Source organism: Pleurodeles waltl, chromosome 7 (genome assembly GCF_031143425.1).
Source record: "Pleurodeles waltl isolate 20211129_DDA chromosome 7, aPleWal1.hap1.20221129, whole genome shotgun sequence".
NCBI lineage: Eukaryota > Metazoa > Chordata > Amphibia > Caudata > Salamandridae > Pleurodeles > Pleurodeles waltl.
In genome coordinates, this window is record NC_090446.1 from 1,235,686,704 (window position 1) to 1,235,699,039 (window position 12,336).

Sequence of the window (12,336 nt, forward strand, 5' to 3'; positions counted from 1 at the left end):
CCCACCCCCATTTCATATTTTGTATTTCACCTTCTGTATGTGCCTTCTTGTTCTTGGATGACCATTTCTCTCTTTTCGTCTCTCCTTTTCTTTTCCTTCTTTTCTTTATTTTTCTTCTCTCTTCTCTCTTTCCTTTTGTTTCTTCTCTTCTCATCTCTTCCCTCCTTTTTCTTCTCGCTATTCCATGACCATTCACTCTGGACCTCTCATGGACATGTTCCCCTCTTCTCCATCTCCCCTCCATCCCCCCACACTCTTTAACACTCACCCACTTTCTCCCCACAGTCTACTGCATAACCGTACAATTGCCTGGGCGACAAGTCCTCTATTGTACATTTCTCTGTAATTCTCGCACCGCCCCACTAACACCGAGCCGCCCTGCTCACCAGCAATTGTGTTTACCAATGGCCCGTGGCCAGGCTTGCGCTTTCCCCAACCCTTTCTCTCCTTAACCCCACCGCCCGCTGTTTCCTCAATTTTGTTCAGGTCTAGCACCTACGAGATTATGATTGAAGATGTTTAATCAAGGCTATATCCAATACAATTTGATCTACCCTTTTAATGCACAGATATTGGAAACATGCATATGCATAAATATATGCCTTTCCTTCTGTGAACAATGCTGTATAGCCCGCAGTTGGCGATTCATGTTTTTCTCCTTTCTGTATCGAACCTTTGTTGCTAATAAAATAATTACAACACAAAAAAATATATATTTTTTTATGATGGAAATCTTTGTCCAGGACGAACTTGAATTTGAAGCCGACCTCCCTGGAGCCCTCCTCAGATATGCTGTGTATGAAGCTTAGGTCAACTTTTTACATTCTGACTTTGTCACTATTTTGGAGCTTTTTCTCTCTGACATTGGACGAACCTCCAAAGCAAGCTGATTTTGAGTTGACGTTGTTGGATTGCCTTTCCTTGAACCCCCAGTGGATTCCTGGAAGTACCTAGGGCTCTGAAGCTTTTCAGTTGGATGAGCCTGCAAGTCAGGCCTGGTTGCGGTTGAGGTAAGCCAGCTTGACTCACTGAGTCAGGTCAGTCCACTTATAGAGCCTTTTTCCAAAGTTGCTCTAAACTTCTCCAAACTTCTGGATATTCTTCCAGAAGGTCTTTGAAGACCCTTTAGGAGTCCACAACTCATCCAGAGGTTCCTGAAGCTCTGGGTTGCTCCTTGAGTGTTAGGACTCCAATTTCCAGAATGCACCTGGCTCATATCCAAAAATCAGCACTGATCAGTTTCTTCAGGGCTTGATGCAGGGGACTCTGGTCGTCAGCTATTTTCTACCTGTGGCGAACAGGGAGCACCTTCTTGAGGCTGTTGAAGACAGGCAAAATCCTTTTAGTGGTGAAGCCCAAGTGTGCAGCTGGTGCAGTCCTTCAGAGTGCAGTGTCCAGGTGCAGGTCAGGGGTCCAGCAGGACAGTCCTTGTTCTTCTTTGTCTTGTTCCCTGTAGGGATCTGAGGTGGGGTGCAGCTCTGGAAATTTTATTCTTGCTCCTGGGCTGAAAAGCAGAGGGGCCTTGTGACCAACCATGTGCAGGTCACCACCCTCTTGAGTGACCACTTCCCAGGAAGTGTGGCAAAAATCAGTCCCAGGGAGCAAGCCCACCAACTGGTGTGGCTACATTTCCACCATCGGAATTCACTGAGAAAACAAAGGTTACAAAGACCCTACAGTTAGGTTGATGTTTTACCCATTCAAAAACACAGCAATTCAGCAGTTATAGTTATCCTTTGTTAAGAAACTATAACTCGTTGCCCAAAGTTACTTTCCTGCATGAGTTATACTTTCTTCAGATAAGAATAACTATAAATATAACTATAACTGCAGAATTTTTATGTTTTTGTATGGGTAAAATATCAACCTAACTATAACGTCCCTGTAACCTTTAGTTTTTTTTCATTGAATTTCTATGTTTTTTCAACTCACATTTTAAGATTTCTTTCAGGTTGCGGCCAGCCAACTGGGGCCTTGCTTCTTCCCAGGATCCAAGGAGGAACCTTGAATCCATGGATCAACCGTAAACATAAAAATGGGCAATGTTTTCACCACAAGGGGTCCGTAAGACACCCCTCCATGTGTCCTATGGTGTCAGGATACCTGGACCCTAACCCCTATATGGTATTTAGACTGTTCTTCCCCCCTTCCCACAGGCAATGCGAGAAACAAAGGGGGGGGGGGCGCAACTTTTCTGTCAGGTTGCAGCCTGCCACTCAGGTATTTGCTTTTCACCAGGATCTGAGGAGGATCTGAGGAAGATCTGAGAAAGATCTGCGTCCCTATATATACAAATTTGTTTTTCATTTAATAACTAGAAAACTACTGAACTAATTTACACCAAATAACAAAAAGGCCTTTTTCTGGGCCAAGAGCTACCTTTCTGCCAAACTTGGTGTAATTCTATCCAGTGGTTTCAGCACTATCACTGTTCAAAATCCCTACGGAAAAATGAATTTGGAAAATATGCTTTTGCCCCCCCCTCTTTTTCTTGGCCTCCTCGTGATGGATCACCGTGAAACAATTCAGACAGCAACTGAAGTGACTCCTGTTGTTTTTTGGAACATTTAATGTATTTTCATCAAATGGCCCCAACGTTATTAGTGAAACAAACCTTTTTTCTATAGAAACTAGGTCCTAACTATAACTACCTAGTGGCAACCACCACTAGGTAATATACATACTATATATATATATATATATATATATATATATATATATATATATTAGGTGTCAGCCAATTTTACCATGTTTAAAGGAGAGGCCACAAAGAAGCACTTTAGCACAAAGTCTGAGGAAACAGGAGGATGAAAGGTAAAAAGCCCAGGATGCCAAGTGCACATCCTCTTGCTCCACATGTCAAGTATCTGCTGGTTTGAGAAAGGAAAGTCCCAGTTACGTTGTTGATTGTTGCAGTGAGTCTTAAATGACACACACACCACTCTATGCATTTCGGAAAATGATTTTCCTTGTTCACGAGTGACAAACGCTTAGTCAATTTCTGTTTATATTTCAGTGCTTACCAATCACCTAAAAACATAAAACTAAAAACGGACTACATAATCATATGCTATTAGCAGGAATATAGGCGCCATCGTTAACTGGCTAAGACATATAGAGTAATTAATTACCGATGGCATTACCAACACTGTGAACCTGATCTTTACTCTATACCATTGTTTGCGAATCAAATAATCCATTATTAATAACAAACAATGCCTCAATCGGAGACAATTCAGTTCCGATGTCTTTCAAACACTGGATTTCAAAACATGGCCACCATCTTTGAATGAAAGTTCCTCATCTTCAAGCCCTAATGGGCTGAATGTTGTCCCCAACAAAACTAAGTTGAATATTCACATTACGATGATCCCCACAGTGATATAAAAAATATAAACAAACTTGTTGAGATAAATATTAATATTGATCCTGAGTATTGAGAACTCCTTTTAACATGCTACTGAATTCCTTCAGCTCACATAAAACTCCTAAAAAGGATACAATAGCTCTTTTGCTTAGCTGGGGGTCGCGTGACTGTCAAGAATCAATGCCTCAATCTGAGGTGATTCACAGTTCCGTTGTCCTGCAGACACTGGATTTCAAAACATAGCCACCATCTTAGTATGAATATGCCTCACCTTCAAGCCCCAACAATATATTACCTCCAACAAATCTAAGTAGATCTTCCTACTAAATATTTATTATAAGAGTCCATTAGTACTTCACCCTTACTGTGACTGTAAAAAACACAAGAAAAAATATATTAAATTACCAAAATAACATTAATTTGGATGAGGAAAAATGTCAGTACATGTGGGAAAATAAGACTATGAAAGTTGGTTCCAATGGAAGAAAGTGTGTAGTACAGGGATTAGATTTGGATTTAAATTTGATCTGAAGCTTCCTTTAATCAGCGGCTCCAATCTTCAGTATATTTTAAATGTTTTAAATGTTTAAATGTTGTTATTTTGGTAATTTAATATATTTGTTCTTGACATCCTGGGCTTTTTACCTTCCATCATCATGTTTCCTCAGACTCTGTGCTAAAGTGCTTCTTTGTGACCTCTCCTTTAAACATGGTAAAATTGGCTTACACCTAATTGGCACATTTGGTTTGCCTGTAAGTCCCTAGTAAAGCAATACTACATGTACCCAGGACACATAAATTAAATATTACCAGTGGACCTGCACCACTAATTGTTCTACCCCGTTAAGGAGCTTTTTAAACCTGTCTCAGGCCGGCCATTGCAGCCTATGTGTACAGTTTTATACTGACATTTCAACCTGACAAATTAAACCATTTGTCTGACCTGAAGCTTCCTTTTTAATATATATACGTCATCCCTAGGGTAGGCCCTAAGCAGCCCAGAAGGCAGGATGCAATGTATTTAAAAAGCTGGGCATGACATTTTTACGCTTTACATGTGTTGGTAGTGGAAAACTCTTCAATTCATTTTTCGTTTCACTCCTGCAAGCCCGTCCTCTCTCATAGGATAGCATTGGGATACCTTATTACACTTAATAAGTAATAAATTTAAAGTAGAAGCATGTAGGGATGTCGGGCTTGGTGTCTAAAGAATTGTAATTTACAACCCTCTTTAATGGTACAGACAGGTTTTAAGTCAGAATTCTAGAAATGCCACTTTTAGATAGTTTACATTTTCTTGTCCTAATCATGTGGTGCCTACAGCCTGTATCTTGAGTCATATGACTCGTGTAACTGGTCTTTGGCTATTACTCCCTGACAGTGAGACAAAGGTGAAATAAGTAGGATGGGACATCTCTGAATGCATAGGAGAGGTGCTGTCTCCTACCACACTTGCACATCACAAAGTTTCTGCCTGAACACACTCACAAAGGGTTGGACACCAGTGTTTTGTGTCCCCAGACAAGCTGGAGCCAGGTCAGGGAAACACAAAATAGCAAGGTGCTCTGGGAGTGGAACCCTCCAGAACTTTACCCTACTTCAAAGCTGGCACCAGGTACAAATATTGGATCTTCAGATCCAACTCTTCGGCACACCTCTGGACCCGTGGACGACTCAGAAAGACTGCTGTGCTGCAAGACACACTGTTAATGTGCTGCCCCGCTGCCTGACTGAGGACGGGACCTGCATCTTGAACCCAGAACTAAGGGCTAGGTGGCTAGCCTCCTGGTCAGAGCCTCAGGGACAGAAAAGGCTCCACCCATCTTGAACTCACCACCTGGAATTAGTATGCGGTGAGTCTTGTCCTCCAAGTGGTGCCCCCCCCCGTCCTGCACCCTTGGAAGTGGGCCTAAAAGGTACTCTACCAACCCAGCAGAACAAGCACAGCACAATGCATGTCCTAGAAGCCCTGCATCGAAACAGTGATGATGCATGCCTTCACATCGCTACCCCGCAGGTTCATCAAAACCACTGCTGCTCTAAGTGTTCATGACGTGGAACGTCGCAACTCTCCACAACCAGAATTTAAGGAACTTTGTTCAGATAGCCTGACTTGGACCCTGCAACTGGCCCGTGTCCCATCGTGGTCATCATCAACTTATGACTTTGTCCCAATCTGTTGCGATCAAATAACCACAGTTGGCACTTTTTGCATTTAGGCATTTTTTGATTGGATTTTTATTGTTTTGTTCTCCAATAATGTTTTTTATTTTTCTTCATTTTTTCTAAATTGGTATGGGACTTTTATTGTGCTGTGTATTCACTTTACTGCTGTTTGAGTGCTGCATAAATTATTTACTGCAGCCTGACTACTTTTGTGCCAAGCTACTAGAGGATTAAGCACTGGTTCATTTGGTGTTGCGTGTGACTGCATCCTGATGGGAATTGGAGAGATAGAGAAAGAGATAAAAAGAGAAAGAGAGAGATTGATTATGTGTGTCTTTATTTCTATGCGTGTGCCATAACTTCACCTTCCAAAATCAAAAGGTTCCTTTGCACAACACAATGTTTAAAATGGCATGCTATTGAGTACCTACTTTTCCTTAATTTGAAAGTGAGAGTACTAGTTGCTTCTCTGTAGTGGTGCATTATTTTTAATGGGACAAAAGGTACATTTTTCAGAAGCAAACAGGTATCTTGGGACCTTGAGTACCTATACTTGTATACTTCAGTTTCAAGAGCCTAACAAACATATGCATGCATATTATAAATATCTTTAGAATCAAATGTGAGGCATATTTTGACTTACTTATAGTTTTCTGCCCCTCCCCCAAAGATACTTAACGACATGGATAACACCGGAAATCACCTTACCACCTCAGCTAATCTGAAAAATAAAATGATAGCTTTAATATCCATCTGTTGTCTCTGTATAGTGGCACCTGAGTCTTTTTTTATTTGTCCTGCTTTGGCTGTTTTGGGAAAATATTATTTAAACCCTATATTTAACTTATACTTTCTAATTTACAATCGTGGAAGAAGGACAGCTATTAAGAGTGTTTCCTTGCATATGCTGCTTCACACTGCTGTCTGAAACTTTTGTATTTCAACTTAATTTTGTGCAATCAACTTTATATATGTCATGCTGTGATACATTGTGATAATTCGTTTATCTAATATACAAATAAAGTTTAACGAGTACTGCAGAGGATGTCTGATTCCAGGTAAGGTTCCGCAATCAGGGTAGAGATAGGATACCTCACCTGAGAGTCTCCGATTGTCTTGTCAAACTAACTATGCACCAGGGTTAGACTGATATAATCCACAAATGCCAATAGGCCTGGTCTGACAGGTCATTGTGTGAGACAGTTTTCTGTTTGTTTGTGGGCCTGTTTTATGGTCTGGTGGGCCGGTTTTACTGTTCCCTGATATTACAACAAACATTGCTCACAGCGACTTATACTTTACAAAAACACGTATGCAGTGTGTCTTTACAAGTTCAAAAATGCCAAGGATTGCGAATTCGGGACACTTTTTTAGCTTGTTGCTAAGGGGGATGCACTTTTACTTTGACACCTGGATGTATTTTCCCCTCCCAATCCGACCCTTGTAAATGCACTAGGGGCTATTTGAAGAAAAGGGTTTTCAGCTCCTTTCTGAACAGCTAGTGATTGTGAAATTGTAAAATTTTAAGGTATATCATTCCAGATTCTGGAGGTCAACTTGATGACTAGCACACCAATCATTTCTTTTTGGCACAGTTTTACTTCCGGCGTGCGTTGTCTTGTAATTTGTATTGCACTGGTACCCACAAGATAGTCGATTTTATTACTTAGCGGGATACACTTGTTTTCTACTGATGGCTGCTATAAGATCAACTACACCCTTCCCAAAAAGCAAATTTGCCGGCTAACTAAATGCAAATATGCATGCAGCTGTCTGTCTGAAACTAATAATCGTCTCCCATGGTCCCACCGTCTTCCAGAAGGATGCTGGAGCACAGAGATGCCGGTGTCTTGTTTTTGCTGTGCAAAGCAAAGTCTTGTTTTCTTCCTAATTAGCACCAGCGTATGGACCTTAAATTGGTATGACTATAAACTGTGCATCAGAATTGTGCATAGCAGCCGGGGGTTTCCATGTTACCAAAAGGACTTTTCTATCCTTTTTACAACCACACGCATTTGCCACGGCGCTTCGGAAACGTAGTTCACCGGAGCGAATAAGAAAGTATTGGCTGCCGTGTACTGAGTGCACCTTGTTCTCTATGAAAAAATACGTTACTTGCCTGCAATCCCCACCTCATCTATGGAGAAAATAATTATCCAACTTCTAGGCTCTTTAATTTGTTGTATTCAACATTACTGGGCAGGGCGTGGTTTCCCCGGGTTCACACAATTCAATCGAATGAATGGGTGTGGGGTTGTAGGGGGGGGGGGGGTTAATTAAATCTCACAGCTTCCCCGACATTACATGGTGGTACCCAGACTTTGGCATCTCAGGACAACCGGCGCCTTCCCAGCGGTGCCGCGAGAGGGACGTGCAAAGCCTCCTGTCAGTACAGTCAGCTACTGAGACACCAAGAATCATGTACAGCATGTTCCTAATAATAATAAAAAACACTAACAGGTGTGAACCCCGAGAAAGGGAACTGGCTGAGGCACGTTCCTGAGCTAGGGCTTGTGCTTTAGTGACGTGGCTCTCGGAGTGATGCAGGGAGAGACGCCTGGAAGATGTGGGCGTGCCTAAGGCATTTCTCCCTCTCCCCCGCGCGCTCTAGTGCAGGCAGCAGGATTTTCCATTCATGCAGGAGCGGTCCTCTCAGCACCACAACATCTGCAGTCCCAGGCAATGATGGTAAGTGGGGAGCGCGCGGCGACAGCTGCGAGAAGACCGCCAGCATCTCCGCACCTGCCCTGCTCCTTTTGGGAGGAATCACCTCAGGTTTTGATTCCGGTGTTAAAAGTGGGACTTTTCTTGCCCTCGTCCTCCGTTTCCCGACGGTCTGGAGCGGCTCAAAGCAGACATGTCTTGCAGTGCAGTGTCTGATAGTGCACTGGGGTCAAGTCTGGTACCCACGAAGTGCACTTTAAAAAGAAGCACGTTAGATTCTAGGGGTGGGTGAAGCGGTTTGTAACTAAGGTAATGTAAACGGGTGAGTAGCGAATAAAATCGAGCAGATCTCCTGTTACCATGTACGACGCTTGTAAATAAGGTTGCAGGATGCGTAAAGGCTTTCTATGGGGTCTCATCTTGGGTCCACATGTGGAAATTTCTGTCTGAGCTCTGCTGACCTAAACTGACCGCGCATTTATTAAATGTGCTTCTGTGGTCCCTCGGAGCGTCTTTGCAGACAGTTGCTGCTATTACAGGAGGCATAGAGACCTTTCACCCTTTTTTGTCTGCATTCCTTTCATGTGATTGCTTCGGCTTTCTGTTCAAGCACCGGTTTCTCTCTGGCGCAACGAGCAAACCGGAAATACGCTATTTCGTGTTTTCTGAAATTCCTTTCTCCAAACCCTAACGCAGAAATCGCCACCGGTAGTCACACAATTGTTCTGCAAAGTGCGCAAGTGTGTGTTTTTCTCACTTGACATGTCCCTAATGATTTCTGTTTTCATCTGTCTTTTAACCATCGCAGGACTCGCTGGAGATCTGATATTCAGAAACCTTAATTAAAACTCGTATATTTACATAATGCTGGAGATCGGTCTTTGAAAAAAGTCTGCCTCTCTCTCCTTCTCTCCCAGGATGGTTTGCTTCCACAACTTCTTCCTGGGATCATCGACTGGTATTCAACCCCGACCGCAAACTTTGCAGCCCCTCGGCCAGCAGAATTCACCATCCGAGGTATTGGGGTCCCTGCGGATTTTAAGTCCTTTCGCTCGGAGCACATCGCCTTTCCCCTCGGCCATGGCTGCTACGCAGGGCGCACGGCTGAGGAGCAGAAGAAAGGAACATCCACTGGTGTAAAACTCCGTGGACCAAAACGCTAAGGCATTCTATGCCCAGAAACAGGCGGCAGGAACTCGCTGACCACGTGGTGTGCCCTCAATATGATGATGTCTCCAAGAAAGACAGTAGGATTCTGATGATCACTCGCCCCTCGTGAAAGGGATACAAACCGTTGGGATTTGGGGATTACTTTCCAATTGCAAGGAAGTCCAAAGGTTGGGATCTGTGTCCTCTTTAGGCTCGTAAAGAAAGATACCTCAGTTGCAAGGCAGCTCACCATGAAAAGGTATCACTTTTTGCTTATTTTGATCTACCTGGACCCCTTGAATGTGATGTGCCCTTGTGATGCGGGGACCAGGACAAAAGGTGCCAAGAACCTGGGGCCATCCAGGAGACCAGCCAACTCTCCCAAAGGGAAAGACATCAACAGCACAGCTCTGCCTCCTGTCGTGGTCACCCGCAAGGTCAAGCCCCCCATAGTTTTCAACTATGACAAGTGCATGGGCTACTATGATGTCAGTGGCCAGTGGGACAAAGAGTTCGACTGTAACAACACTGCCCATCGCTACTGCTGTGGAACGTGCTCCTACCGGTTCTGCTGTGACACCAAAAGCAAGAGGCTGGACCAGCCCGCTTGCAGAAGCCCCGTGTGGAGCGACTCTGCTGTGACCAAGGTCACAACAGTGAACCCGGAGGTCGAATATGACCCTGAGAAGGACAAGACCAACACTACGGTGTACATTAGTTGCGGGGTTATTTCTTTTGTCATCATGGCAGGGATTTTTGCCAAAGTGGCCTACGACAAGGCAAGGCGCCCGCCTCGGGAAATGAATATCCACAGGTAAGATGTGATAGCTGATGGTCAGGGGAAGGGTAAATCGGCTGTTTACTTTATTGTAGTTCTTCTTTCAGTCTGAGTCATAGGCTAGGGGGTAAATGCTGTGAGTGGAACCAGAACATCCCAGTACTCTTGAAACTCACTTCTCCTATTTGCAGTTTGTATAGTGCTCAAAGCCTTGATTGTCCTTCTTGTTGCTACATCATGTGTCAGTCTAGCAGCCCTGAGACTTCTGTGAACTGTAATGTCTGAGTGCTCACTTGACAAATTGTGTATTCCTAGATGATTTACTTTATCTCCATGTTCCTCTGTTCTCTAATCTGTCAAATTTGAGACCTCTTACAAAGATGGAAGCCATATGTTAAACAACCAAGCATGCCCATTGAAATTGCGTGGCTCCTTGTGAATGGTGACTGAGGGGCCAAAATCAGCTCTTCAAGGGAAGACTCCATCTTAGGGAAGAATGGCATTGTTGCCAGTCTAGCTTAAATGGGGTCAACCCCAACTTTTTCATATTTCACCTCACCTGATGCGACCAAGCATGTGCACGCACACACACGTGTGTGCTAATGCAATGTCCTGGCAAGCTTGCATTTGCTGCATGTGGTCAATCTCACAGCTCACAAAGGTAATTATAACCCCTGTTGCTTGTACTTAAATATTTAAATACATGCTTCTCGCATCTGATGAACATCCCTTTAGAGCCTAACAGCGTCGAGTATAGGAGAGTGCTTTGAAGTTCTGCATTTGTATAGCACATACTACCTACCCCTGGCAAGCCTATTTCAGGTGTAGCCGGCCTGTCCAGAGCAAGGCTTGTTGCATCAATGAAGCATCCAAATGGTTCTCCCTGTTTTGTTAATCGGTGTATCCCAGAATCCACAGAATACTGGCACCAGCCTATCGCTGGTTCAAAGAATTAAAGAGAAGAAAGCGATTAAAAAGGAGTGTTTTTAATTTAAGGAGCAAGTTCTGGACATGCTCACATATTTAAGACTCGCTGTTTTTGGACTTCGGGCTTTCAGCGTAGTTACTTTACTTCATAATAGAATGTGACTTAGCTATTTCTTCTGATGTGTTTTCCCATTAATCACACCAGGTTGCAGCTATAATCATCCGTTGTCTTCAGTTTAATCTCGTTTTTTAATCTACCGACGTACCAAAGACAGCTTCTCAAATGAATCACAAGTAAACCGCATTCAATCAAGTAAGCAGTGAATTATATGGCGCTCTCCCCAGCTAGAGGTGAGGTTGTCAAGGGAACATTAATACAAGTAGACTAAAAAAAGGGATCACTTGAATGCCCTTTGAGACTGTATGTTTGAGAACACAGCCTGTGATAGTATATGTAAATAATTTGAATTATGACATGAAATGTGACCGAGAGACAATGGTGTGAAAGAAGACAGTGCTAGGGAGAGATAGAGGCAGAGGAGAAAGAGAATGAGGCAGAAAAATAAGGATTTAACTGTGCAGAAGAAAGGATTGTTGAAGAGGCAAATGCAAAGTGAGAGGGAGGCAGGAAGAGAGGGAGGCAAGTGTGTATAGAAAAAGATGGTGTGAGGCTGATAAATAAGGAGGTAGGTAGTATGTGAAGGGCGGAAAAAATGAGAAAGAGGCAGACAGTAGAAGATAAAGAGTACACTGTTAATTGTAAACATTGAGAGAACTAGAGAACGAAAGGAAATAAAGGAAGAAGGGAAAGGAAAATGCCGAGCAATGCTGCTTAAGAAAAAATATTATCTATTGGAAATGGGGATTCAAGCTTCTCTGATACTGACGCCAAAATTCCAATTCATGGTGATCATTACACTAGATGCAGTGCTTGGCTGCACATGCTGTATGCAGTGCATAGACATACCCTGCTGCATCTACCATATGGAGAAAGTTTGACGTCCACAAACATCTCAAACGACGCAAATGAAGGTTCTAGGGCTTGTTAAGAGTACACAACAGCGTGATTTTACTGATGCAGATAGGACATGGAGTGGAAGAATGCGCCTATAATTGCTAATTTATTACCTGGGTCATGTGTTGCTAAATTCTAATATCACATTCTACACTTGACCTAATTGTGTGGTCCTGGACAAATTACGTAATATCATTGGGCCTCAATTCCCTTCACTATGAAACGTGGAGGTGCCCTAGATAAATACCAGTCCTCGGTATCACATGCTAT

General features: G+C 43.1%; 1 protein-coding gene across 3 annotated transcripts in view; it reads left to right on the top strand.

The window, feature by feature from the left end:
* The first annotated feature begins 8,105 nt into the window (after nt 1-8,105).
* SHISA6 (shisa family member 6) overlaps nt 8,106-12,336 on the top strand; it is a 1,352,839-nt gene continuing 1,348,608 nt past the window's right edge. For 2 of the 3 annotated variants that reach the window (XM_069200366.1, XM_069200365.1), the window contains exons 1-2: nt 8,106-8,221; nt 9,006-10,160. In XM_069200366.1, coding sequence (XP_069056467.1) covers nt 9,598-10,160 — 563 coding nt within the window. In that variant the 5' untranslated portion in view covers nt 8,106-8,221; nt 9,006-9,597. The remainder of the gene's footprint in view (nt 8,222-9,005; nt 10,161-12,336) is intronic. The other variant, XM_069200367.1, reaches the window with a different exon arrangement.